We start from the raw sequence: 22,947 nt of genomic DNA, 5'->3' as shown, positions 1-22,947 counted from the left end.
ATGCGCACCTTGGGGACAGAATGGACAACCCCAATTCCTTCTGGAATGTGTTCCTTGGACCATCCCCTACACACCTGTCTTTATTCCGAGTGAATCCATGTTGTCACCAGACCTGTAGGAACGATTGAACGAGAACCATACAAATCCCATAGTAATTTACATGTAAACTTTGAACCGCTGAGGACAGGCCAATTCTCAACCAAATGGGCTGGTATTTGGCATGAGATTCCCTATGGGTATCCTCTACTAGGGGAACCTCGGTTTGCCTGATTCTGAGAACTTTTTTGTTCGGATGAAACACCCTAATGGGTATCCTCTACTACCACCCTAATGTTTATGTCTCCAATTGTAACTAACTAAAAACGGATCCAAAAATAGCCATCGCGACCTCCAACACTAATTTGACTTTTTTCACTGGAACATCTATTTTTTTTTGATGAGGAGATTTTAAAGAAACCTTCAAACATTATGTCCCAATTTGCCCCACATTCCATTGGCCTAGAGCGCTCATATTTGTCATATTTGGCTAGTTAGATATGTCCAAACAACCACTGAAAATTTCAGGCAGATTAGTCGGGATTTTGCATAACTTATTGTTATTAGGTCTTATAGGGTTTGTTCAATTATTACCCCCTCCCCTCTGTCTCGCATTTTTCCTATACCTTTAACATAGGAGGGCTTTTGTTAATTTGATTTGGTTAACCGCGGTGGATTTTCTTGAAATATTTCGAACTGTCAAAAATCCTCCAAAGGATCTACCGGTGGATATTTTTCTACCACAGTTTTTTGTGTGATCAATGTGGTAGATGTTTTGGTGGATTTTTGACAGTTCGAATTATTTCAAGAAAATCCACCGCGATTAACCAAATCAAATTAACAAAAGCCCTAGGCTGTCACAAACCCCAAACCCCCCCCTCCCTCCTTTTATTCATGGACGTAATTTTGTGAACGAAACCTTAAGGTACTGCGACCAGGTTTAGGGAGCGTTCTTTTATTTCGTAACGCAAAACAATGAATACAACTCAATTTTTATTTTCTTATTGTTTATTGTAGATCTTACAAAAATTAAGATAGAGAATTAATATTACAGCTGACTTTAAACAAATTACTTTATCGCTTTTCAAACTGAATCCCTAAACTTTGTACAGTAAAAGAGAAAATTAAAAATAGTTCTTAAGTTTTACTTTGTTAAAGAAGTTAAAAATAAAAAAATGGCTTCACGACTAGAAACAAACCATTTTCTAGCGAATAACTATTCCTATAATAACATACTCTTTTAATACGAGTAATTTTAACCGTTCGTTGCAGTCCGTAAAAATCCGCCCCGGGATACCGCTCTTAACGCAGCAAAGTTATCGTTTCCTTGTCCTCGTCGCCATCCTCATCGTCGTCCTACAGAGAAAAAAAAAACACAATTAACAGATTACCAACATCAAATAGTTGCGCAGGAAGCCTACATCAAACCCGAAGCAGTTGTTCATGCCTTTGGCAGCAACTCCACGACTGGTGGTTGTGCTGTTCAGGGCCGTGTAGCGGCGTGCTTTTTTGGCCGGAGGTGGCAGCGAGGCAGCTAACATGTCTTCGGTTAGATCTGTGCGGGAGAAAGTTTGAGTTTTTAGTTTGAAAATGCATTATTTGAGGGGTATATAACTACCTTCATCCAGTATAAAGTCCGCACACTCGGCCAGCGCATCCTCCTCTTCGCTCTCCTGAACTTGAACCTGCTGCATCCGCTTAGAGCCACGCTTCTTCTTGGCTGGCTTTTTGTCCTCGTCATCCTGCAGCTGAATCACCTCCAGCACCACGTACTGGCCGTCTTCTCCCTCGACGGTCATAATTTCCTGTTCGTTTTCCTCCTCCGCTTCGTCCTGCTGCTGTTCCTCTTCCTCCTCCTCCTCCTCTTCTTCAGTTTCTTCCTCGCTCGTTGTTCCACCCCCTTCGGTCATCCGGATGTCGATCCGCTTCTGGCGACCCTCCTTCAGCGCGATTGCCTCTTCGCGGGCCGTCGATTCCGGATCGTGCAGGGCCATGTGCCGGATGAGGTTGCCCTTGTGGCGGAACGACCGCGGACAGCTCGGACATTTGTGCGTTTTGACCTTCGGCGTTGGCGCGATGTAGTCCGGATTGTGGTACAGATTCACGTGGCGTCGCAGCAGCTGCTTCTGGCGGAACGACTGCTCGCACATGTCGCACTGGAACGGCTTCTGGTCGGTGTGGACGAGCAGATGGGATTCGAGGTGGCGTGCCGAAATGGACGCGTACGGGCAGAGGTCGCACTTGTAGCACTTTTCCCCTTCGTGCGTTTTCGTGTGCATCTTGTACGTGTACCGGTCGTGGTACAGCTTGCTGCAGCGCCGACACTTGAGCGGTTTGTCCAGCGGAGTGTGCAGCTTCTGGACGTGGATGCGCAGGTCCGTCTTGCGGCCGCACGTCGTGGGGCAGAGCTCGCAGTGGAACACCGGCTTGTCGCCGACTGAGGAAAAAAAATTAACGTTTGCAAAACTATAGCACCGTCGATCATTTTATGATCAATTCAATTGATTTATATTGATAATTATTAAATACCAAAATAAGCTATGAAAAAAAAATCACAGCTTATCTGCTCTACAATTGTAAATGTATTTCATCATCAGTTCACTGAGAGTTTAGAATGGTTCTACCTAGTTTTAACAAGTACGAAAGCGTGTTAGCATTTCTTTAACATGAGCGAAAAATTCAGTCTTAACAGCCGCGAAAATTCGCCGTGTGATTTTTACCACAGTCCACGCACATGACGTGCGCTTTGTGCTGCTGATCGTTTCCCCCAGATTGTCTTTCCGCGAAAGACAAGCCGGGGGAAACGATCAGCAGCAACCATTACTAGGACAGTCTTTCCAAAGGGTCTATCTTATTATAGTAACCTCTAGAAATTCCTTACCTTGATGGATCATCTTGTGGGCCTTCAGCGAGTTGGACTGCGTGAAGCGCGCGTGACACACGTCGCACTCGTACGGCTTTTCGCCCGTATGAATCCGCAGATGGCGCTTCAGCTTGAACGTGTCCGGCGAGGCGTACGTGCAGTGGGGACACTGGTACGGGCGCTCTCCCGTATGGCACCGAATGTGCCGTTTGAGCTTGCTCAACTCCACGCTGGCGTAATCGCACTCCGGACACTTGTGGGGCTTCTCGTGGGTGTGCCGATAGCGGACGTGCCGCACCAACTCGCCGGAAGTGGTGAAGGTGCTCTCGCAGTGCTTGCACTGATGCGGTTTCGTTCCGGTGTGCGTGTTGACGTGGTTCTGCAGCGACGCTAACGTTTTGAAGCCCCGCTCACACACCGAACACTTGTGCGGCCGATCTTCCGAGTGGGATTTCATGTGACGGGCCAACAGGAAGCGCTTGTTCGTGGTGTAGTTGCAGTAGTTGCACATGTGCGTCAACCCGCCGACGCTTTGCGTTTTAAACTTGGTGACCTTCGAGACGCTCGACTTGTCGTCTTCAGCTTGGGAGAATTCCCCGTCTTCAAACTCGTAGATGTTCTCGTCGTCATCGCCATCCTCACCCACCCCAACTTCTCCCTTTGGTTCATGCTCCGGCATGATCAACACGTAACTCACGTCTTCCTGCTTAGATTCGGCCTTTTTCGATTTGATGACCACCTTTGGTTCCGGTTCCGGCTCATCTTCCTCTACAATTTCGGCATCCGGTGGCGCAGTTGTCAGCACCGGTTCGGAGTCTTTGCTGGCCTGGTAGTAATAGTTACCGCTCTGGTCTACAAAGTAACATCCGCCCTCCTCTTCCTCATCTTCTTCTTCATCTTCCTCGCCTTCCTGCAGACCCACATCGTTGTCGCCCTCGTTGTCTTTGTACGATTCGAAGTACGACGCGATTCCGGTGCCTTCCTGTTTCACCTTAAAATCGGACGCTCTGGAAGCCATCACGCCGCCGTTGTTTCTGAAAGAGCAGATTGTTTTTTACTTTCTTTATATTATTTGTGGCTTTTTTAAAATTATGTTTGTTTAGAAAAGCAATCCGGACCAGGAAAACTCGCAAATTCTTGCATTCATTGTAGCTAATGCCACCTTATTTGTTTGTGCTTATACTTTGGAACTTCCGCTTTATTGTAATATTTTTTTAAAGGGAAAACATTATCTTAAATTGTTAAATATTGATGCACATTAAATAATGTGCCAGGGTGCGGGGCACAAAAGCAACCCTGCGAAGCAGAGTTGACCACCTTAGAAGACAAGGGGTTTGTCCTTTTTCAAAACTCACAAAATAAAAAAAAATATCTGCAATATTTTTACGAAAAAGATAGTAACTTAACATCCATACATTTGCCTTCCATCGAATGAGGAAGTAAAACGTTGTAGGATTCGTCTCCCTGGTATATACGAACAACATGCCGAACCAAGCCTGCTTCGGTGGAATCGATTGCAGCGATTGGATTCGCAATCCAAAGAGCGTCAGTTCGAATCGTGGGGTGGAAGGTTCCTTGGAGTAGAAAGAGGTTTGGGTGATCTCCCCATTCAAGCCTTTTGACTCTTAGGTTCGTGCAAAAACTTGCAATAGAGACCACAAGAGACCTGAGGGTCGTTAAAGTGGATGATTTGTTTTGTTTTTTTTTTTTTAATCTAAAAATTTAACTTAAATTTCAACATCGCAAAAAAAAGACAATTCAATTCACCAAAATGTTTTAAAAAACATCATCGTCGCACCCCTCACTTCATTCACACAACATCTGTCATTTGACGGACCCAAATTAGTTCTTCTTCACACTGTTCTTGTCGTTTGTTTTGCTCTTCATTCACTTTTCCGTTCGTTCAGACTACTGAAGCCGATCGATTGCCCGCGAAGCAGCCCCGAGAGACAGAAGGAATCGCACACAGACTCGACTTTTTCCGAGTTCGCCATATTGAATGATTACGCATCTTTGTCAATGAAATTTTCTAATCGCCTTAACATTGTTCGAAATTTCATTGTTAAAGCCGAAACATTACCGATTGGTTCGCAATTGTTTACATCTTGTGGTGTGGCCCGGTCACGGTCAGAGGGAGCCATCGTCGTAGCAGGCGGACACAAATTCCAGCATTTCTCACCATGGGCGCTGCGATGCCATCTTGCGAAAAAAAAATATGGCGTCGCGACGACCTGCGCTGGGGCATAATAATCGCCTTTTTAACGGATTTCGGCACTTTAGACCACAATTTCAACGTGAATTTAAACTATATTCTTATCACTACCTTTTAGAAACAATAAAAACTTACCAAAACTCGTCGCAAGTCACCAATAAATCACTCACAAAATAAATCACTCTTCGGCGGGGTGGCAAAAATCGGAATCGCCGTACTTGGGACGTTTGCTCCGCGAGGGCGTTGTTTTCCTTCAGATGGCCGCGGCGGTGGTCGAACACGAACTGCTGCGCCGTGTGGCGAAACTCGTAAGCTTCGACGGCAATACACACGAGAGGGAGAGAGCATGAATGCACCGAAAAAGTGCAGCAGCTGACGGGTAGAAAGAGAGAGAGCGAGAGAGGAAAATTGGTACTCGTAAAATGCGCGCGCGAACACAAACACGAGATAGTGGTGGTGTGTGTGAGATGGGCGCCGACAGAGGGAGTCAGCTGTCAACGGTTTTTCACAGATAATGGAGTAAAACACATTCATGGTACACAGAAAATCGCACTTTGCTGCGTTAGTTTTCGCTCTTTTTTAATTTTCCAATTCGATTGCGATTACCAGAAAAAAGTGTAACCGTAGTTGAATAGAAAAATTAGTGCCATCATATGGGGCGAATTGAGACAGTTGTTTTGCCAGGTTCTTACACCATATTTTGATATGTTTGATTGATTTACGCAGAAAAATGTTTTGTAGAATCAGCCTGTACGAGGTTTGAATCAACAAAATTTTTGTTGAATATAATCAACGCCGATTTTGCGTTGAAACAAACCTTGATTTTCTTAATTGGGTCCTAAAATGAAGCTTAGATTGCTGATATTATTGTTCACAGTGATAAAGCTTATTTTTCTGAGTACAATGACCCTTTGTACGACCATAAAGAGCTTAAAATGGATTTTTAAATCAATTTTGAAAAATTAACCTCGCGGTCCTTCTTGACAGAAAAGCTCCTACTTGACAGGTCGTTCCAAGGGGACCATAGTTGATCCATCGAAAAAATGTTGTCTTGTCAAAAAAAAAAATTGCATTAAAATGAAAAAAAAGTGATCAGAAATGGTTTTTAATCGTGTTTTTTACCGTTGTACATAAAAATTGGCATAGGGCTTTAGTACCCAATTCCACAAAAGTATTTTGTTGTTTTGAAAAAGCTGCTTTGACGTTTAGCGTTGATTCAACAAAAATAATGATTTTCAAATCAACAAAACGTTTTGTTGATTCAAATATGCCTTATTTTTCTGCGTGTTTCAGTTAAACTAGTGATTAGTCGATTTCAGTTGAAAACGCTTTTTATGAGCTATAATTGAACGTCAAAGTGCTGATATGGTAACATAAGATGCTGTTCCCCTAATTGTTCAGCTCAACTACGATTACACCGAGGATTACACATTTTTTTGGAAATCGTAGTCGACTCTTTAACTCAATTTGGCCCAAAATGCAAATGCGACAAGATATTTAGCACAACGACGTGTTACCTATGTTTACCCAACTTTGAGTAAAAGTGGGTTGACAGTGTAGAGGAGGCACAGCCAACGATGCCAGATTATTTTATGACATATCTGTATTTTCTTGAAAATAAATCTGCATTTTATCTGTATCATGTCGAGTTCGAAGCCATAGAAGACATTTTTATATTTTTAACAGTAGATTAAAGCTTTTCAATCATATTGAAGCATATTGAAGCATCACTAATTTTTGGAAATTACTAAGTAAAATCATTTTAAAAAATCTGTATACAAAGATTTTTGTGAATTTTGGCATCGGAAAATCTGTCAAATACAGATTTATCTGTATATCTGGCATGGCTGGGCACAGCCCTAGAATTTTGACAGCTGCTGCAGGATTTTTGTTTTTCCATGGATTTTTGTTTGCACTCATTCACCATAGAGCTTTTGAGTTCTGTCGTCGTCCTCGTCGAAGCAAGGCTATCTTCGATCGGTGGCGCTCTTGCTCGATCGTATGAAAAATTGTGAAATCCGATCGTGGACAGCACTCGGACCAGAAGTGAAGGTGAAAAGGGCGTGTCGGCTAGAAAGTCGGATTGGCAAGTGGAAAACTGCAATTCACAAAGGTTGGATCGCGGAAGAGAAAGATTTGCCAGAAGACGGAAAAAGTTTCGGCGATTTCCACGAGGGGCGAAGCCCCAAGAAAATTTTTGAATTTCTGAAAATCGTGATTCGAATTCGCCGGAGGGCGTAGCAATGGCACGGAGTTTTGCAAAGTAACGAGTTGGGCTATTTTTCCGGCAGGTGAAGAACCGACACGAAGTGGACATACTTGTCCGAAGGACCGAACGCCATTGTGAAAGTGTTGCCAGAAAGGGATGAGATGTGCACGCTGAAAAAAGAGTTCGGCCATCTTCGAAAGGGCGAAGAATACGGGTGCAGTGGCATGCAGTTGCGGGCTGGAAAATTGATCGAGATTAGAAAGAAGCTCCTGTTTGCATCGCTTCGCGGCACGAACTTTGTCGGCGACGAACGACGACTGACGGAACTGAGGAACAAGAACGACGAGTTTTGTCAGCCCTGCGGAATATTGTGGTCCTTTAATACTCCGAACGCACCTCACCAAGGAGGGATCTCGGAGGTCAAATCGATGAAGCAACACTTGAGCGGAGTGCTCAACGGATCTCACCAGATGTACGAGGAGATGTGAACGGTGCTGTACCGGGAAAATGGTTCAAGGACCCGACTTTGCTGTACGAAGGATTTCTGCTTGCCTTGAAGGAGGACAACTTACTGCCGCAAACGTGGAAGCTGGCACGGATCGCCGAGCTCAGGATCCGGTGGGAGAACGTTAACCCGAATATGGGTAGATGTTAGTTGACAATGTAGAGAAGGCACAGCCCTTGAGTTTTGCTTGACTTTAGTTTGATTTTGTACCCGCGAGTTTATGAAATACAAAATGTAGGTCAACTTGTTTCGATTGATTTTTGATTGCGCAGCATATTCGTAGAGTTCCAGGGGGTATCGGAGATTTTTTATGTGATAAGATCAATGTTCGATGCTGACTGACAGTAATTTTAAACTCCAAGGACTTTCTTTCGATAAACTGTCACTGTATTTCTGCCATGCAATTTAATTCACAATTAAATAATACAATCCACTGACTATATTTTAAATTATGGTACAACTAAAATATCGTTAATTAAAAGCCATCGACAAATTTTGTACAAGTAACCTTATTTTACCTGAACCATCCGAGAACCATCTGCTGATCGCAATGACGAGTGGATAATAGCGACTTCACCGAAAAATTAAACGAGAAACAAATAGGCCAAAAAAGAGGGCATAAAAGTTACAAAATTGAATCTAGATGTTTGAAGTTACGCTTGAAACTCCCTTGGATTACATCCGGTACGACGTGCGCCCTGTCCATCGTTCTTCGTTAGAGGCGACGCACAGAAAATAAAGAAAGAAAAAAAAACTAAAGATGTTGTCATGCATGCTTCCGAATCAGTAGTGCGTCGCAACGCTGTTCTTGATCTCGGCCTTCAGAATGTACACGATCGCGACGGACAGCACCACAAACAGTGCCAGCGTAATCCACTGCAGCGTCTGCTGGAACTTGAGCTGGGACTCCAACCGATGGTTTGCGTCACCTAGCTGGGCAATGGTCTGCTGGAAGTGCTGGAACTGTTTGTCCCCTCCCACAGCACCGAAGCCACCCGCTCCGGTAATGTTCATGTCCCCGCCGGGACCTCCGCCGGCGCTGCCGTACAGGGGCATCCCTCCTTTGCTAAAGCCCAGGTCCAGGTCCAGGTTGGCGGGGATTGCGCACTTGAGTCGGTGCTGCTCGATGTGGCCGCTGTTGGCAGCTGTGTTCTGGAAAGTCGATCAAAAATTCTTAGAAAGTGTCGACCAAATTTGGCATCAAGTTGTTTACCTTCCACAGTTCCGCAACGTCGTGAGAGTTTGTCGACATCTCCTTGCCCAGACCCATGCACATGACCAGGAACTTTTCCCGGCTAAGCGTGTTGATGGTTTGGCCCTGCTGCAGGACCACGTTCACGGTGGCGGATGCGGACGGCGCTAGCACGCCGGTGCTCGGCCGTACCCGGAACTTGTCCGGGGCGGTCGTTTTGATCTGTAATGCACGGGAAAGGGAAAATTGAGGTGAAATTATTGTAAAGTTTTTGAAAATTGAACTTTCTAATCGAATCTTATTTTAGTTTGATTGACGCCAAGCTTTCTTCTAGTCATTATTATCATACAATTTTAGTTCAGGAATGCGAAATGAAAAAGTTCTAATTTCGACTTCAGCTGTCTCACGCGTTTGACTGTTTGTAGATTTGTGTAGATGGCAAAACAAGAGTTTTGTTGTGGTTCAAATCGAATTTTCCGGACAAATCCGTTTCAGTTCTGCCCCAGTTCTTGAAACCAATCAGAACTAAAAGACACGGATCAGGTGACTACCAGAGATTTAATATTTACGGTCGGATAAAGCAAGAAAACTTTTCTTGCCGCAAGATTCTGTGTTTTGAAGGTATTGCTGAAACAACTCGCGCAGCTACGTCCTTCGCCCAGGTTTCGACTTGTTCCTGCGTTTTTTTTCGGCCAAGAAGCAATCTTATCCGTTGAACCCGCTGCTGGATAGTTTCGAAAGGTGCTTGAACAATTCGCGATTGTTGTTGTTTAAACTCTGAAGGAGAGTCGTGCTTGCCATTTCATTAGGGCACATAACTTTTTAAACCAAGAGTGTGTCCTTTTCACACCTTATGTAAACTGTCATTTGAGTGAAAGGGATACACTATTGTTTACAAAAGTTATGTGCCCTTTTGAAATGTTAGGTTCCAAGTAAAGAGATTAGTTGTAAGCTGGTAAAAATATTATTTTGAACCGTCCCTCGGTCCTAACCTGGTCACAGCACCTAAACGGACCTAATAAAAATAAGTTAAGAATAAAAAAAAAGCTGGTAAAAATTGTTGACACATGCAATATGCACATGTAATATGCACCCCCTAAGGGAAAACTGTGATTTCTCAACCATAACAGCATTTCTTTGAAAGAATTTCGTTAGATGTTCATAAATAACTATTATTCAACGTCATCCAAGTGAAAAAAGTCTTTAAAAACCTCAAAATTGTTAAAAATAACAGATTTCTAAAAATATTTTTGATTCATTTCAAACAACAATGCGGGGCAATATGCACCGCAACATTGGGGCAAAATGCACTACAACAACGGGGCAAAATGCACCGGCTAAAAGCAGTTTTCACTAGTCACCACTAGATGACACCGCTGTTTTTACAAAAGAGCTTCACAGCGGTGCATTTTGCCCCGACCACGCTTTTGCAGAAAATTTAATTAAAAATGCATTTTTGATGTTTTTGGACTCATCTATCTACACAATAATGAAGATTATGGCAAAACTATATACCTCAACACTTACAATAACAATAAATGCTTTTTATATTGTCCAAAAATCAAAATGAAAGTTCAATGAAAATTAGATGAAAACACAACATTTTAAAGTTTTGCAAATAACTTAAGCTGTTTTTATACCACGATGCTCAAATTTTTCCAGCATGTTTAGCAGTGTTAAGCCTCCAATTTTTATGATTTTTCACCCGGATAATTCTTTCAAAAACTGAGAAAAGCAGGGGTGCATATTACCCCCTCTCCCCCTAATTGTGTACTTTTACCAAATCCCCTCTAGATCCTGCAGTTTCTAAGCAGTGGTTGGAAATTAGCGGCTCAGAAGAGCTATCAAATAACTGCAAAGAGCAAGGAGGTTATGCCTTGATCAACCGCAAAATATGCTCAATTCATTTTGTGGAAGATCTCTGGATTCAGCGTCGACCAGACCGAGGGCTTCAACTCGTCAATGTTCCGGTGGTTAGTTTGGAAAATAATCGACAACTGTATACAGTATGCAATACAGCACACATACAACCGTGTCGCTTCGAACCCTAATGACCACCCACTAATCAGCTGATCGCCCGGCTGCTTTTGCTTACCTTATAGGTGACGGGTTTCGTATCAATGTTGATGATCTCCACGTTGCCGACCAGCTCCGTGCCGGACTTGGTAAATGCAATTACGTTTTGTGGAATTATTCGTAACATTTCGCCTGCAAAAAAAAAAAAACAAAGTAAGAGAGATTAGTATACTCGGTTGAGGTGCGAGATGTTTGTTGGTTTGGTACATTCCATCAATGGCGACAACGCTGCAGGAGTGGGGGGTTTGATATCAACGGTAATTGACGGTGTGATAAAACAAACACACAGGCATCGTTGCAGTCAACAAGTTCGTGGCAGGGGGGGTAATGAATTGAAGATTACATGTTTCGTACCGCCTTTGGTTGACGAACTCCCCACATCATGCAGGTTTATTCATTTTGCACCGGCTATATGATGAAGCCATCGAGCACAAGTACACTTGTCCGTCCGCGGAGGAACGAACGTTGATTATTTTGAGTTGTGCAATTGCAGGTTGAACGTCGGTTGGTGGTACACTCAACCCCCGGTGGTTGGTCACTTTTTCGTTTGACACTTTTTTAGTTTGTACCCCGTTGGTTGGTCAAAGTCAAATTAAAAAGTGACGAACTGTCAATTTTTACACGGCGCTCACGCACACTATCAAAACATACGTTTGATAGTGTGTGTGAACTCCGTGTAAAAGGGGTGTCAAACTAAAACGTGACCCCGATCGTTTGACAACAGTTGGTGTCAAACCATCGGGGTTTGAGTGTAATTAAAAAAAAGTGCTTCGTTTACATTGACTGGAGTTGGAGAAATCAAAGCAAAGTATCACTACCTGGGCTGGGCGAGGTAATCTATGCGAATTTATCAGCCGCTATTAATAGACCGGCCGGCCTGCGCAGAGCAGTGTATAATCTTGCAAAAGTTCGTGAAATTTGGGTTTCGAATCAATTTTATGTGTGAGGAAAGCCTAATGTGTTTATCATAAACTTCAAAAGGAAAAGTTGTTATTTTTTTATACTTCACTACAAATCGCAAGAATAGCTAGTAGAAAATTTTGAACCATTTGTCAATTTTTCGATAATTTGCTCGAAAATTTTCTTAGCGTCCATATCGAACGAACGAATATTATTAATTTTATAATGTTATAATTTGGCTTTCTGATGAACTTTACCTTTTTTTTAATGATTAGCAAAGTTTGTATGTAGTCTTCCATTGCAAAGTGTTTAGAATTGCAAAATTAAGTGAAATAAATATTTACCTTCTTTACTTGAAGTCCTAGCAAAATGTTGTCTTAGGAAGAGTTGTTGTACCGTAAAACGGGGTGACTTTGACAGCTAGGGTGACTTTGATAGGATTGCGATTTTTCCGTGAAATGAAGAGTACAATTAAAATACGTATGGAATGACTTGGAATTAACTGACCGTGGTAGAGAAGTGTTCAAAGTACCTTAGGAGCGTTCTTTTATTACGTAACGCAGTAGGGGGTTGGAGGCCGTGTTACGCTCCATACAAAATTTTTAAAATTTGTATGGAAATTTTGTTACGAGGGGGGGGGAGGGGGTCTAAAAGTCCGATTTTTCGCGTTACGTAATAAAAGAATGCTCCCTTAAGAAGGACTTTTCATCAAATTTCTAAAAGTTTAAAAAGTTAGTTAACTACAGATAAGAAAATGTTGGTGAAAGTCTTTTTTTAACTTCTCACAGTGTCATGATTTTCTCAATGAAATTGATTTTGAATCGGAAAACGGAATGCATTTTTGAATTCTTTGGACAATTTTTCACTAGAAGAAGGTAAAATAAGTTTGTAAATAATAAATAATATGGGTTTCTGAAACACAATTCAAAAAATCTCCAAATTTACAAGCAATTTCAATTGAACACATTTCATTTAAAATGTAAAAACTTGGGATTCGTGCTTCGAATTCAGTATAAAATGCAATATAAATAGATAATTTTATAAACAAAACTAGTTTTAACGAATTTCAGGCAAAATTAAAATTTTTAACAATTTTACCTAAAATGTATATGTATTTTGTTAAAAAGCTCATAAACTTAGTTCACTAAATATAAACATTGATTTTTTCCTAAAAACTGTATCAGCTACTTTAGTGATGGTACATTTAACGTAAAAATAAAGTTTGAACATCTTAAAAATGATTTTAACAAGAAAAACTATGTTGATAGTCACCCCGGAATTTAAACTAAGAATTTTACACGTAACTATTTTTCTAAACACTATTGAAAAAACTTTTTTTCCATAAATATGCATGGACTTTGTGAGGCCTACCCCACTGCCGTTTTACGGCGATATGATGTATACGCCATTTTGGACATTTTCAATTTTATTGTACAGTCTGATAAAGAATCTTAAAAGCTACCTCCTGACGAAAGAATTTTTCAAAAAGCTGCTCTAGGGCCCATTTTATTAAGCAAACAAACAATGATGTATACGCCAATTTTACTCATCATGATGTATGTATACATTGAGAATTGATAGAAGTCAAATTCAATACTGTTTGAATGTTGATTTGAGGTTTGTGGGACCAAATCAAGACTGGGAAATAATTTATTACATTATTTCGATTTAATTCTTAAGGGGACATCCATTAGGCGTCATCCATAAAGTACGTCACGTTCTGAGGGAAGAGGAGCGCTAAGGGAACGTTCTTTTATTATGTAACGCAAAAAATCGGATTTTTAGACCCCCTCCCTCCTCCTCGTAACAAAATTTCCATACAAATTTTAAAAAAAATTGTATGGAGCGTAACATGGCCTCCGATAATCAAAAAAAAAAATATTCCAAAAACCTATCAAAGCCACCCCGGTTTACGGTATTTTTTAGGTTCTCTTTTTTTTTGCTCGCTGTGATAGCTTGGCTTTCTGATGATTTTTTCAATTTGTCAATGATGAGCAAAGTTTTTATGTAGTCTTCCATTGCAAAGTGTTTAGAATTGCAAAATTAAGTGAAATAAATGTTTACCTTCTTTATTTGAAGTCCTAGCCAAATGTTGTCTTGGGAACCAAAATCTAACTTTGTTGGATGTCGTTTTAGGGCTTTGATGTCTTCGGCAAAGTAGTAGAGGAGAAAATTTCATAAAAGTTTGTTGAAGACGTCAATCTTCTAGCTCTAGTTCTACCAGAATAGAACGAAAATTAATAGCTTGACGAATGATTTGTAAAAATTCAAGATCAACCCAAAGTTGACGTTTCTATATCAAAGGTAAATAAATAACTGCATAGCAAAAAGGTTTGCTAAGTTGTCTGTTGAGGTCGGTCTTAAGTTACTTTTTCTAGACAACTTAGTACTATTGTTAATTTGATTTGGTTAACCGCGGTGGATTTTCTTGAAATAATTCGAACTGTCAAAAATCTACCAAAGCATCTACCGGTGGATACTTTTCTACCACAGTTTTTTGCGATCAATGTGGTAGATGTTTTGGTGGATTTTTGACAGTTCGAATTATATTAAGAAAATCCACCGCGGTTAACAAAATCAAATTAACAATAGTACTCTTATCTATTCTCAGCAACTTAAGTATTCTAAGCTAACAGATTGTAGACCGGCCATTTACACAATGTGTTGAACAGTTATAACTATTTTAATTTATTTGATGCTTATTTTCAAGCTGTTATGTTTTTAAAATGGTGCATTTTGGCGAAAACAAAAAAATCTTCTCAAATGAAACACTTCCAACTATATTTCCAGAAAATTTCTGCACATTTTCGGTGTCTGTGTTTAGACATCTCAATTTGTATGTTTTGGTGTTAAATCAAATCATTTATCAATTTATACTGCAAACGAGGAAGGGGAACAGAATCTTTTTCCATTGTGGCTCTAATGTTGGCACATCAGCACTTTGAAGTTAAATTATGGCTCAAAAAAGCGTGTAAATAACTAAACATTGAGTGAAAAAGCAAAGGGACCATCCATAAACCACGTGGACCGTGTGGATGGTCCCAAATTTCTATCAAAAGTTTAACAAGTTGTTCAAAAAGTGAAATTAGCAAACTGGATGGAGTTTGGAGCAAGCGCTAAACTTACCAAAGATCTGAGAATTACCCATTAAGCATTAATTTATTTGCATTAATTTATTTGTTATTTTGATTGGTGAAACGGGACACATGGAGCGGATTGGGACAGCTGTTTTAGCCTTGTTACTGTACAATATTTGGATATTTTTGTTCAGTTTCAGAAAAAAAACAGGCATAGAACATCTAAAATAGTGAATCATTTTCCAAATTTCAAGCTTTTAAATGCTCTAAAATCTGCCAGTTCAGATATCGCCAGGTACATGCCTGTGCTTGTAAACTGTAAAAAAATCACTTCCAGTCATTGATAAGGCTTCCTTCTCCCACTCATACGAACAAAATTCACCTCCCACAGCACAGAATCAGAGCACTTACCGTCACCGTTCTCAAAGTTGGAGTTGATCGACTCGTTCATCGGGGAGTCCTTCGGGCTGAGCTTTTCAAAGTGAACCTGCAAAAGACCAACGGAAAGTTGAAATTAGAAACAACTTTTTTTTTACATCATTTGCCGGTTGTAATTTTTTATGCTTTGTCACACCTAGGTACTGAACCGAATAAATGAAATGAGAATGGGCAAATAAAAAAGAGGCGAACTTCTTACGTGTGGTCTTGGTTTTGTTCCGTCGAGCGACAGATTTTCTGCAATTTTGTCGCGGTGATTTAAAATATGTTTTTCTTGCTGGCGTTTATTGTCAGACGTCTAAAAATAGCTGCAAGCTGCTGGGATTTGATCCTTGCTTTTTGGCAGTAGCAACCGGAGAATAAAAAAAAAAGGATTTCCGCAACTTGGAAAAAAAACCTCACTCCAACAAAATATCACAAAAATGAGCAAATTTCGGGACCAAGTTCGGTCAACAGTTACGATTCGGGGTTTTCGATTTTAAAAACACTTAAACACTTGCTATTTCTTCCTTAATTGTATCAATTCGTACATGAAACGAACGGACCATTCCTAAAAAGTAACATTTATTGCACCTGTACAAAACACACAGACAGAACGAATTTTATTGTGGATCGTGCGACAAGATTTGCTTAGAGCGGCCGCTCGTCGTTTTTTCACTGCCGCAAAAGCATTTTAGCGCGGAGCGGAGAGTATTCACATTGAGCATGTTTCCAAAAAGTCGGATTCCGTTTGGTTAACAAAACCTCTTTTTAAGTTTTTGTTGTTGTAAAAACTTGTCAAATTAGGATCTTCAATGAATCGTATCTTAAACAAGTTAGAAATTTAATAAATAAACCACAATATTGTTTATAATATCCCACCTAAGGCGTTTGTTTACACGACCCAGCAGGCGCTTTCCAAAGCATACTCAAGAAAAGGGTTTTTGTTTTTTCTCTGCATCATTGAGGGAGAGAACAGTCTACGTTGGAGAGGTAGTACAAGCGCCGATGACGGTTGGTTGGTTCTCCGACGTCAATTGACGACCGACAGTAAAGTTGCTCAGTACTTGTACTTCCTGTGCGGCGTTGGCTTTAACTAGAATATTGCATGCAAGTTGAATTTGAATTTAAATTGGTGGCCTTCGTGATGATGGAAAAGAAATGCACACTTTTGATTTTTTTCTGATTGAAATGCATTAAAAAAAAGATTGATAGCAACTTATGATATTTTCCAAATTGGGCTCATTTTTTTGTAAAATCTAGATCTAGATTTACATATTTTAAGTAAACTTGGCTTTGAATATAGGGTAATTCTCTACCAACTCACACAAATCGGGAAAAGTTGCCCCGACCCTTTGAGCAATTCTCTCAGATTTCGGTCATTCGATTTTTTTGTGTTTTTTAATCCGACTGAAACTTTTTTGGTGCCTTCGATATGCCCAAAGAAGCCATTTTGCATTATTAGTTTGTCCATATAATTTTTCATACAAATTTGGCAGCTGGCCATACAAAAATGATGTATGAAAATTCAAAAATCTGTATCTTTTGAAGGAATTTTTTGATTGATTTGGTGTCTTCGGCAAAGTTGTAGGTATGGATATGGACTACACTGAAAAAAATGATGCACGGTAAAACATTTTTTGATGATTTTTTATTTAACTTTTTGTCACTAAAACTTGATTTGCAAAACACATTATTTTTATTTTTTTTTTATATGTTTTAGAGGACATCAAATGCCAACTTTTCAGAAATTTCCAGGTTGTGCAAAAAATCTTTGAGCGAGTTATGAATTTTGAATCAATACTGATTTTTCAAAAATCGAAAAATTGGTCGTAAAAATTTTTCAACTTCATTTTTCGATGTAAAATCAAATTTGCAATCAAAAAGAACTTTAGTGAAATTTTGATAAAGTGCATCGTTTTCAAGTTAAACCCATTTTTAGGTGACTTTTTTGAAAAAAGTCGCAGTTTTTCATTTTTTTAAATTAGTGCACATGTTTGCCCACTTTTGAAAAGAATATTTTTGAAAAGCTGAGAAAATTCTCTATATTTTGCATTTTTGAACTTTGTTGATACGACCCTTAGTTGCTGAGATATTGCCATGCAAAGGTTTAAAAACAGGAAAATTGATGTTTTCTAAGTCTCACCCAAACAACACACAATTTTCTGATGTCGATATCTCAGCAACTAATGGTCCGATTTTCAATGTTAAAATATGAAACATTCGTAAAATTTTCCGATCCTTTTGAAAAAAATATTTTTCAAATTTTTAAACCAAGACTAACATTTCAGAAGGGCCAAACATTCAATATTGCGCCCTTTTAAAATGTTAGTCTTGGTTTAAAAATTTTGAAAATATTTTTTTTCGAAAAGATCGGAAAATTTTACGTCTGTTTCATATTTTAACATTGAAAATCGGACCATTAATTGCTGAGATATCGACATTTGAAAATGGTGTGTTGTTTGGGTGGGACTTAGAAAACATCAATTTTCCTGTTTTTAAACTTTTGCATGTCAATATCTCAGCAACTAAGGGTCGTATCAACAAAATTCTAAAATGCAAAATATAGAGAAACATGTGCACTAATTTTAAAAAATGAAAAACTGCGACTATTTTCAAAAAAAGTCACCTAAAAATGGATTTAACTTGAAAACGGTGCACTTTATCAAAATTTCACTAAAGTACTTTTTGATTGCAAATTTGATTTTACATCGAAAAATGAAGTTGAAAAATTTTTACGACCAATTTTTCGATTTTTGCAAAATCAGTATTGATTCAAAAATTCATAACTCGCTCAAAGATTTTTTGCACAACCTGGAAATTTCTGAAAAGTTGGCATTTGATGTCCTCTAAAACATATAAAAAAAAATAATAATAATAATAATAAATAAAAATAGTGTTTTTCAGCAAATCAAGTTTTAGTGACAAAAAGTTAAATAAAAAATCACCAAAAAATGTTTTACCGTGCATAATTTTTTTTCAGTGTAGTCCATATCCATACCTACAACTTTGCCGTAGACACCAAATCGATCAAAAAATTCCTTCAAAAGATACAGATTTTTGAATTTTCACATATCATTTTTGTATGGACAGCTGCCAATTTTGTATGGAAAATTATATGGACAAACTAATGATGCAAAATGGCTTCTTTGGGCATACCAAAGGCACCAAAAAAGTTTCAGTCGGATTAAAAAATACAAAAAAATCGAATGACCGAAATCTCAGAGAATTGCTCAGAATCAAATCGACGAAAACTTTTTAGCTTTATTGGTGGAATATTGAATAAAGTAGTTCAGTAAAAGAGAATACGCATGCCCTACATTACATTACAACATATATAGAGCTCATTCATAAACCAGGTGGAAACTTTTTTGAAAATTAAGACATTTTTTTGTTTGGTGTCACGTTCAAGTTTAGTGAAGATTTTTTTATGTTTATTGAAGAATAATACATAATGAAGCATAAAAAAACTAGTTTCTGTGGTTTAAACGTAGGAATTTCAGAATCATTTTTCATGTTCCGCAAAATTTGCGTGAAATTTTGTGTTTTGAGATTTAGGTCCCCGTGAAATTTGCAATTTTCGAGCGTGAAAAATAACTAAGCCTAAATATTTTGTTTAGGGGTCACCAGATATACTAAGGTAGTCTAGCACATAGTTTACTCCAACCTTTGTCAACGCTTTGGTAAAGAGCCATCTAAAAATAGTTTTAAGCACATTCTGACCTTCACTACACGCACCACCGGTATCAAGCAAAACAGATACATCTTGAGTACAACCTGAAGGCACTTAAGCCATTCACCGGTGGGTGTTTTTCTTCTAACCCATTCTGAGAGAAGCTATTAACCGGCAAGCGACGTTCATTACACCAGGTGAGTGTGTTTCGAAATCACTAAGTCGTTTAAGCAGTTCTTGCTTACTTCCAATGCCGACTTTGCCTCGAGTCTCCTCCGTTTTCTATGCCATTTTATTATATGCACACCAGATGCAATCGTTTTGGGCAACTTCTAGAAGCATCCAACCAGCACAAGATTTTGTTAAGTAACCATTCGCTTTGCATGAATTGTACGCTTGGATGGATCTAAGTTTAAAATATGTTTAACAATGAAAATACAACTAAAAATCAATTAGTTAATAGTGCTCTAAAACTCATAATACCCTTGCCATTTTGTCGCAACTCCCAGCTGACGATCTGGTGGAAATGCCGCCACCGCGTCGTTGAGATCCGCTTCTGGGTCGGAAGAAAACAAAAGTCCGCTTCGCTTTTCACTTTCCTGCAGCTTTTCAATTTTCCTTTCATTTGCTGGTGGGCACACGGAACAGGGAAGTCCGGGGAGGGTTGAGGGGTTGCCCCTGTCACATTATTTATCCAGTCCGGCCGTCTATTAGGTCAACACTTTATAGAGGTCCCACAGCCGCCCTTGGCATATATACCGGTGTGGTTGATGGTGTTCTTCCTTTTGTTTCTTGTTCTTGCACAGTCGATGCCGGGCAAAGGGAAATGCTCCAATTTCCGGTTTTTCCGGCTTTCCTCTGGGAGTACACACAGACACGCATTAACTTTATCGTTTGACGCACTCTAATTTGACACGGACGAAGCTGACCTTCTCGGTTAGGGAGAGGAGATTTGTTTGGTGTGGTATTTTCCTAATTGCTTAAGAATTAAACCGGATGTCTTAAAATTAAATGTTCAAGAGCTTAATGAAACATTTGAAAAATTGATTTAGGGGGTATTCCCGAAAAAAATGACATATTCATTTTTGTGTTTGAATTTGAAAATAACCTTTTTTTCCCGTAAATATTAAACATTTTTAATTTTATTTTCAATCATTTCATTACAACTAGCATTATAGCTTTAAGTTTAAACTTTTGCCATGTGCAAAGCGGAATGTCATTCTTGTGAGCGCTTTTCTCTGAACACCGAAGTTGATTTACGGGTGCCACGAAGTCTCGAGATGGGATAGACCAAATTGGCTGAAATTTGAGGTGAAGATTCTCAAGACATATTCCGCACGCATGACGAAGCCCGATTGTGAAATTTTGTTTAAAAAAAATACGAAAATTACGAATTTGTATATGAAAAACAGAAAAATATTTTTTATCTTTTTTCAAAATAAACTTTTTTAAATCGGCCTTCGTCATGCACACGGGACCGGTGTATGAGTCTTCACCAAAATTTTAGGCCGATTTGGTCAAAGCAGTGTTGAGATATCGTGGCACCTTCAAATAGCTATATCTCGGAACAACCAAATGTGTTCAAATTGATTTTATTGATAGATGAAAATGTATATTAAAAAAAAGTTTAAGCGTGTGCTCAAACCAACCTCTGGAATTTTTGCCGATTTACATGTATGTAGCCCCGTAAACAAAAAGAGCACAGGCTTCCTATATGGTTAAATGTTAAATCCGGAAAAATGGTTTATTAATGCCAGGTTTCATTTATATGGTGCCAAATTCGATTCGATTTTATCATTTGGACGGCTACTAAAATTGAAGTATAATATTTTTATCGAGACAACAATATTCGACTAAACAAAATGAGCTTACACGATTGATAATGAATTTAGTCATGTGATCATTTATTAGTAATAATTTAGAAATCCTGTTTTTTATATCGTTCCTTCATTTTTATATATTCACTGAAAAAGATTATTTTTGCATTAAAAAAAAAATGCCGGAACTTGATGACTTGATTCACAATCAAAAATAACTTGCAAGCTTGAACATTTCATGCAGTGGACTCTCTGGCTGTCGATCTTCTCGATATCAATATTGCTCCAGCCGTCAATAATTTGTTTAGTTCCTTCAAATAGAGTGCTTTGATTTTTCGTTCTATAACTTGATAACTCGCACTCTTGACGGTACCTTCTATATCGACAACGAGAGAGTCCACTGTACTATGAATTCTTAGATTTTTTGCAACTTTTGAAACTAACCGAACCTAAGGCATTTTGATATGCATTTGGCTTCAATGAGCATGAGCATGAGCATGAGCATGAGAGACCACCCATGGTTGTCCTTCTCCGTTGCTGAACAGGACCGTAATATCCTATCAATACAACCGGTCATACGCTTCAACGATCTAATGGTGTTTCCCTTATCAACAGCATATATGAATGCGCTGAAAAGATAAAACATCACGATCATCAAAACTAGATCTGGAGCAAATAGGTAACAGTCGTTGGCCACCAACGGCGCCCGCCATGTCAGTTTGTAGATCTCGGGGGATTGGGACGGGAATGTTAGTTAGCACAGGTTGCTACCAAGGGTGGGTTCTATACGATATCCACACCCCCACGTGTGCCGTAAAAACTACTTCTACTTGGGATTTTGTTAGTGGGTAAAGGTAATAGCCAGGATTCATCATAGAGGATGATGATGCGACCCAATAATCAATAAATTTTGTTTAATGGTGTGATGGATTATGAATTCTCAAGGCAAACAGTCGGATGATGCGGATGAGACTATTCCCGGTTATTTGGTGTTGATTTAGAATAAATCAAGCAAAACAATGCCAAAGGGCCGCTGTGGGTTTGTAAACAAAGAGTGTGTCCTGCTCACGCTAGAGGATGTTTACATCTGGCATGAAAGGGATACACTCTTTGTTTACAAACCCACAACGGCCCTTTGGCATTGTTTTGCTAGAAATGATTCAATCTTAGACAGCCGGCTGTGGAAAGAAAAAACCAAATAATATTCGAAAACGCGAAACCGCCCGGATCGAAAAACACACACAATCGGGGGGACAACAAAAACGGAAACGGCTACGAAAATCTTGCGTGATGACCGCGACGTGCACCGTTCAACTTCACGAACGCAACTCAAAATCGATAGTTTGATGAGTTTATACTTAAACTGCCAGTTGGAATAAATTATTGCGATCAATGAATATAAACGAAAAGAAAACAGGACGCCACGTAAACGTTTACAATGAAATTAAAACAATAACTTAAACGAACTAAACCGGCGGCGTGCCTTCCAGTCAACGAGGATAAAAGAAGGACTTATGAAAAATAAAATATCAAATAAAAGGCTCCGACAAACACGTTGCATTTGATATGCATTTGGCTTCAATGTTTCGAAAATTAAGAATATTTTTTTTTAAGATGCCAGAAAAATGAATCATACTAAAAGCTGAATAGTAATAAATAAGTTCAAATTTCAATAACTTCAAATTTAAACTTTTAATTTGAAATTTAAATTTAAATTTAATTTTGTATTGAGTTTATCCATAAGGTCAACAAAAATATAATTTGAGGTTGTTGTAAAATTGTTTCAAAAGATTGATTTTCTGAAAAAAACTTAAACAAATGATTAAATATTTTAATTATTTTCAAATGTTTATTAAAGAGCAGAAGAAAACAAAACACTTGACAACACATTATTTTCTAAAAATTGAAAGATATGATGTAATTTCGTTATACCAAATTTATTTATCTTTTTTGTCCCTCCCTCCTGAATT

The 22,947-nt window shown here is 39.1% G+C and overlaps 3 protein-coding genes across 4 annotated transcripts in view; 1 reads left to right on the top strand and 2 right to left on the bottom strand.

Moving 5' to 3' along the window:
• Positions 1-1,032: 1,032 nt before the first annotated feature.
• LOC6040991 (transcriptional repressor CTCF) lies at positions 1,033-5,414 on the bottom strand. The gene is made up of 5 exons (XM_001850254.2): positions 5,247-5,414; positions 2,918-3,933; positions 1,655-2,473; positions 1,458-1,591; positions 1,033-1,392 (listed from the first exon to the last, which is right to left on the bottom strand). Exons 2-5 carry the CDS (start codon positions 3,915-3,917, stop codon positions 1,339-1,341), a joined length of 2,007 nt encoding a protein of 668 aa, XP_001850306.2. The 5' UTR covers positions 3,918-3,933; positions 5,247-5,414; the 3' UTR covers positions 1,033-1,338.
• Positions 5,415-7,043: 1,629 nt separating this feature from the next.
• On the top strand, positions 7,044-8,071 carry LOC6040992. Its single transcript, XM_038260512.1, has 2 exons — positions 7,044-7,224; positions 7,403-8,071. Exon 2 carries the CDS (start codon positions 7,482-7,484, stop codon positions 7,806-7,808), a length of 327 nt encoding a protein of 108 aa, XP_038116440.1. The 5' UTR covers positions 7,044-7,224; positions 7,403-7,481; the 3' UTR covers positions 7,809-8,071.
• Positions 8,072-8,194: 123 nt separating this feature from the next.
• The window catches only part of LOC6040993 (motile sperm domain-containing protein 2), a 42,076-nt gene continuing 27,323 nt past the window's right edge, over positions 8,195-22,947 (bottom strand). For both annotated transcript variants that reach the window (XM_038260511.1, XM_038260510.1), the window contains exons 6-9: positions 15,482-15,557; positions 11,113-11,225; positions 9,039-9,239; positions 8,195-8,977 (exon numbers count right to left, since the gene is read on the bottom strand). In XM_038260511.1, the coding sequence (XP_038116439.1) occupies positions 8,609-8,977; positions 9,039-9,239; positions 11,113-11,225; positions 15,482-15,557 (759 nt within the window). In that variant the 3' untranslated portion in view covers positions 8,195-8,608. The remainder of the gene's footprint in view (positions 8,978-9,038; positions 9,240-11,112; positions 11,226-15,481; positions 15,558-22,947) is intronic.

The sequence above is a fragment of the Culex quinquefasciatus genome, chromosome 3 (genome assembly GCF_015732765.1).
Source record: "Culex quinquefasciatus strain JHB chromosome 3, VPISU_Cqui_1.0_pri_paternal, whole genome shotgun sequence".
Lineage (NCBI taxonomy): Eukaryota > Metazoa > Arthropoda > Insecta > Diptera > Culicidae > Culex > Culex quinquefasciatus.
Note: the sequence above shows the minus strand (reverse complement) of the source record. Positions and strands in the feature narration are given on the sequence as shown.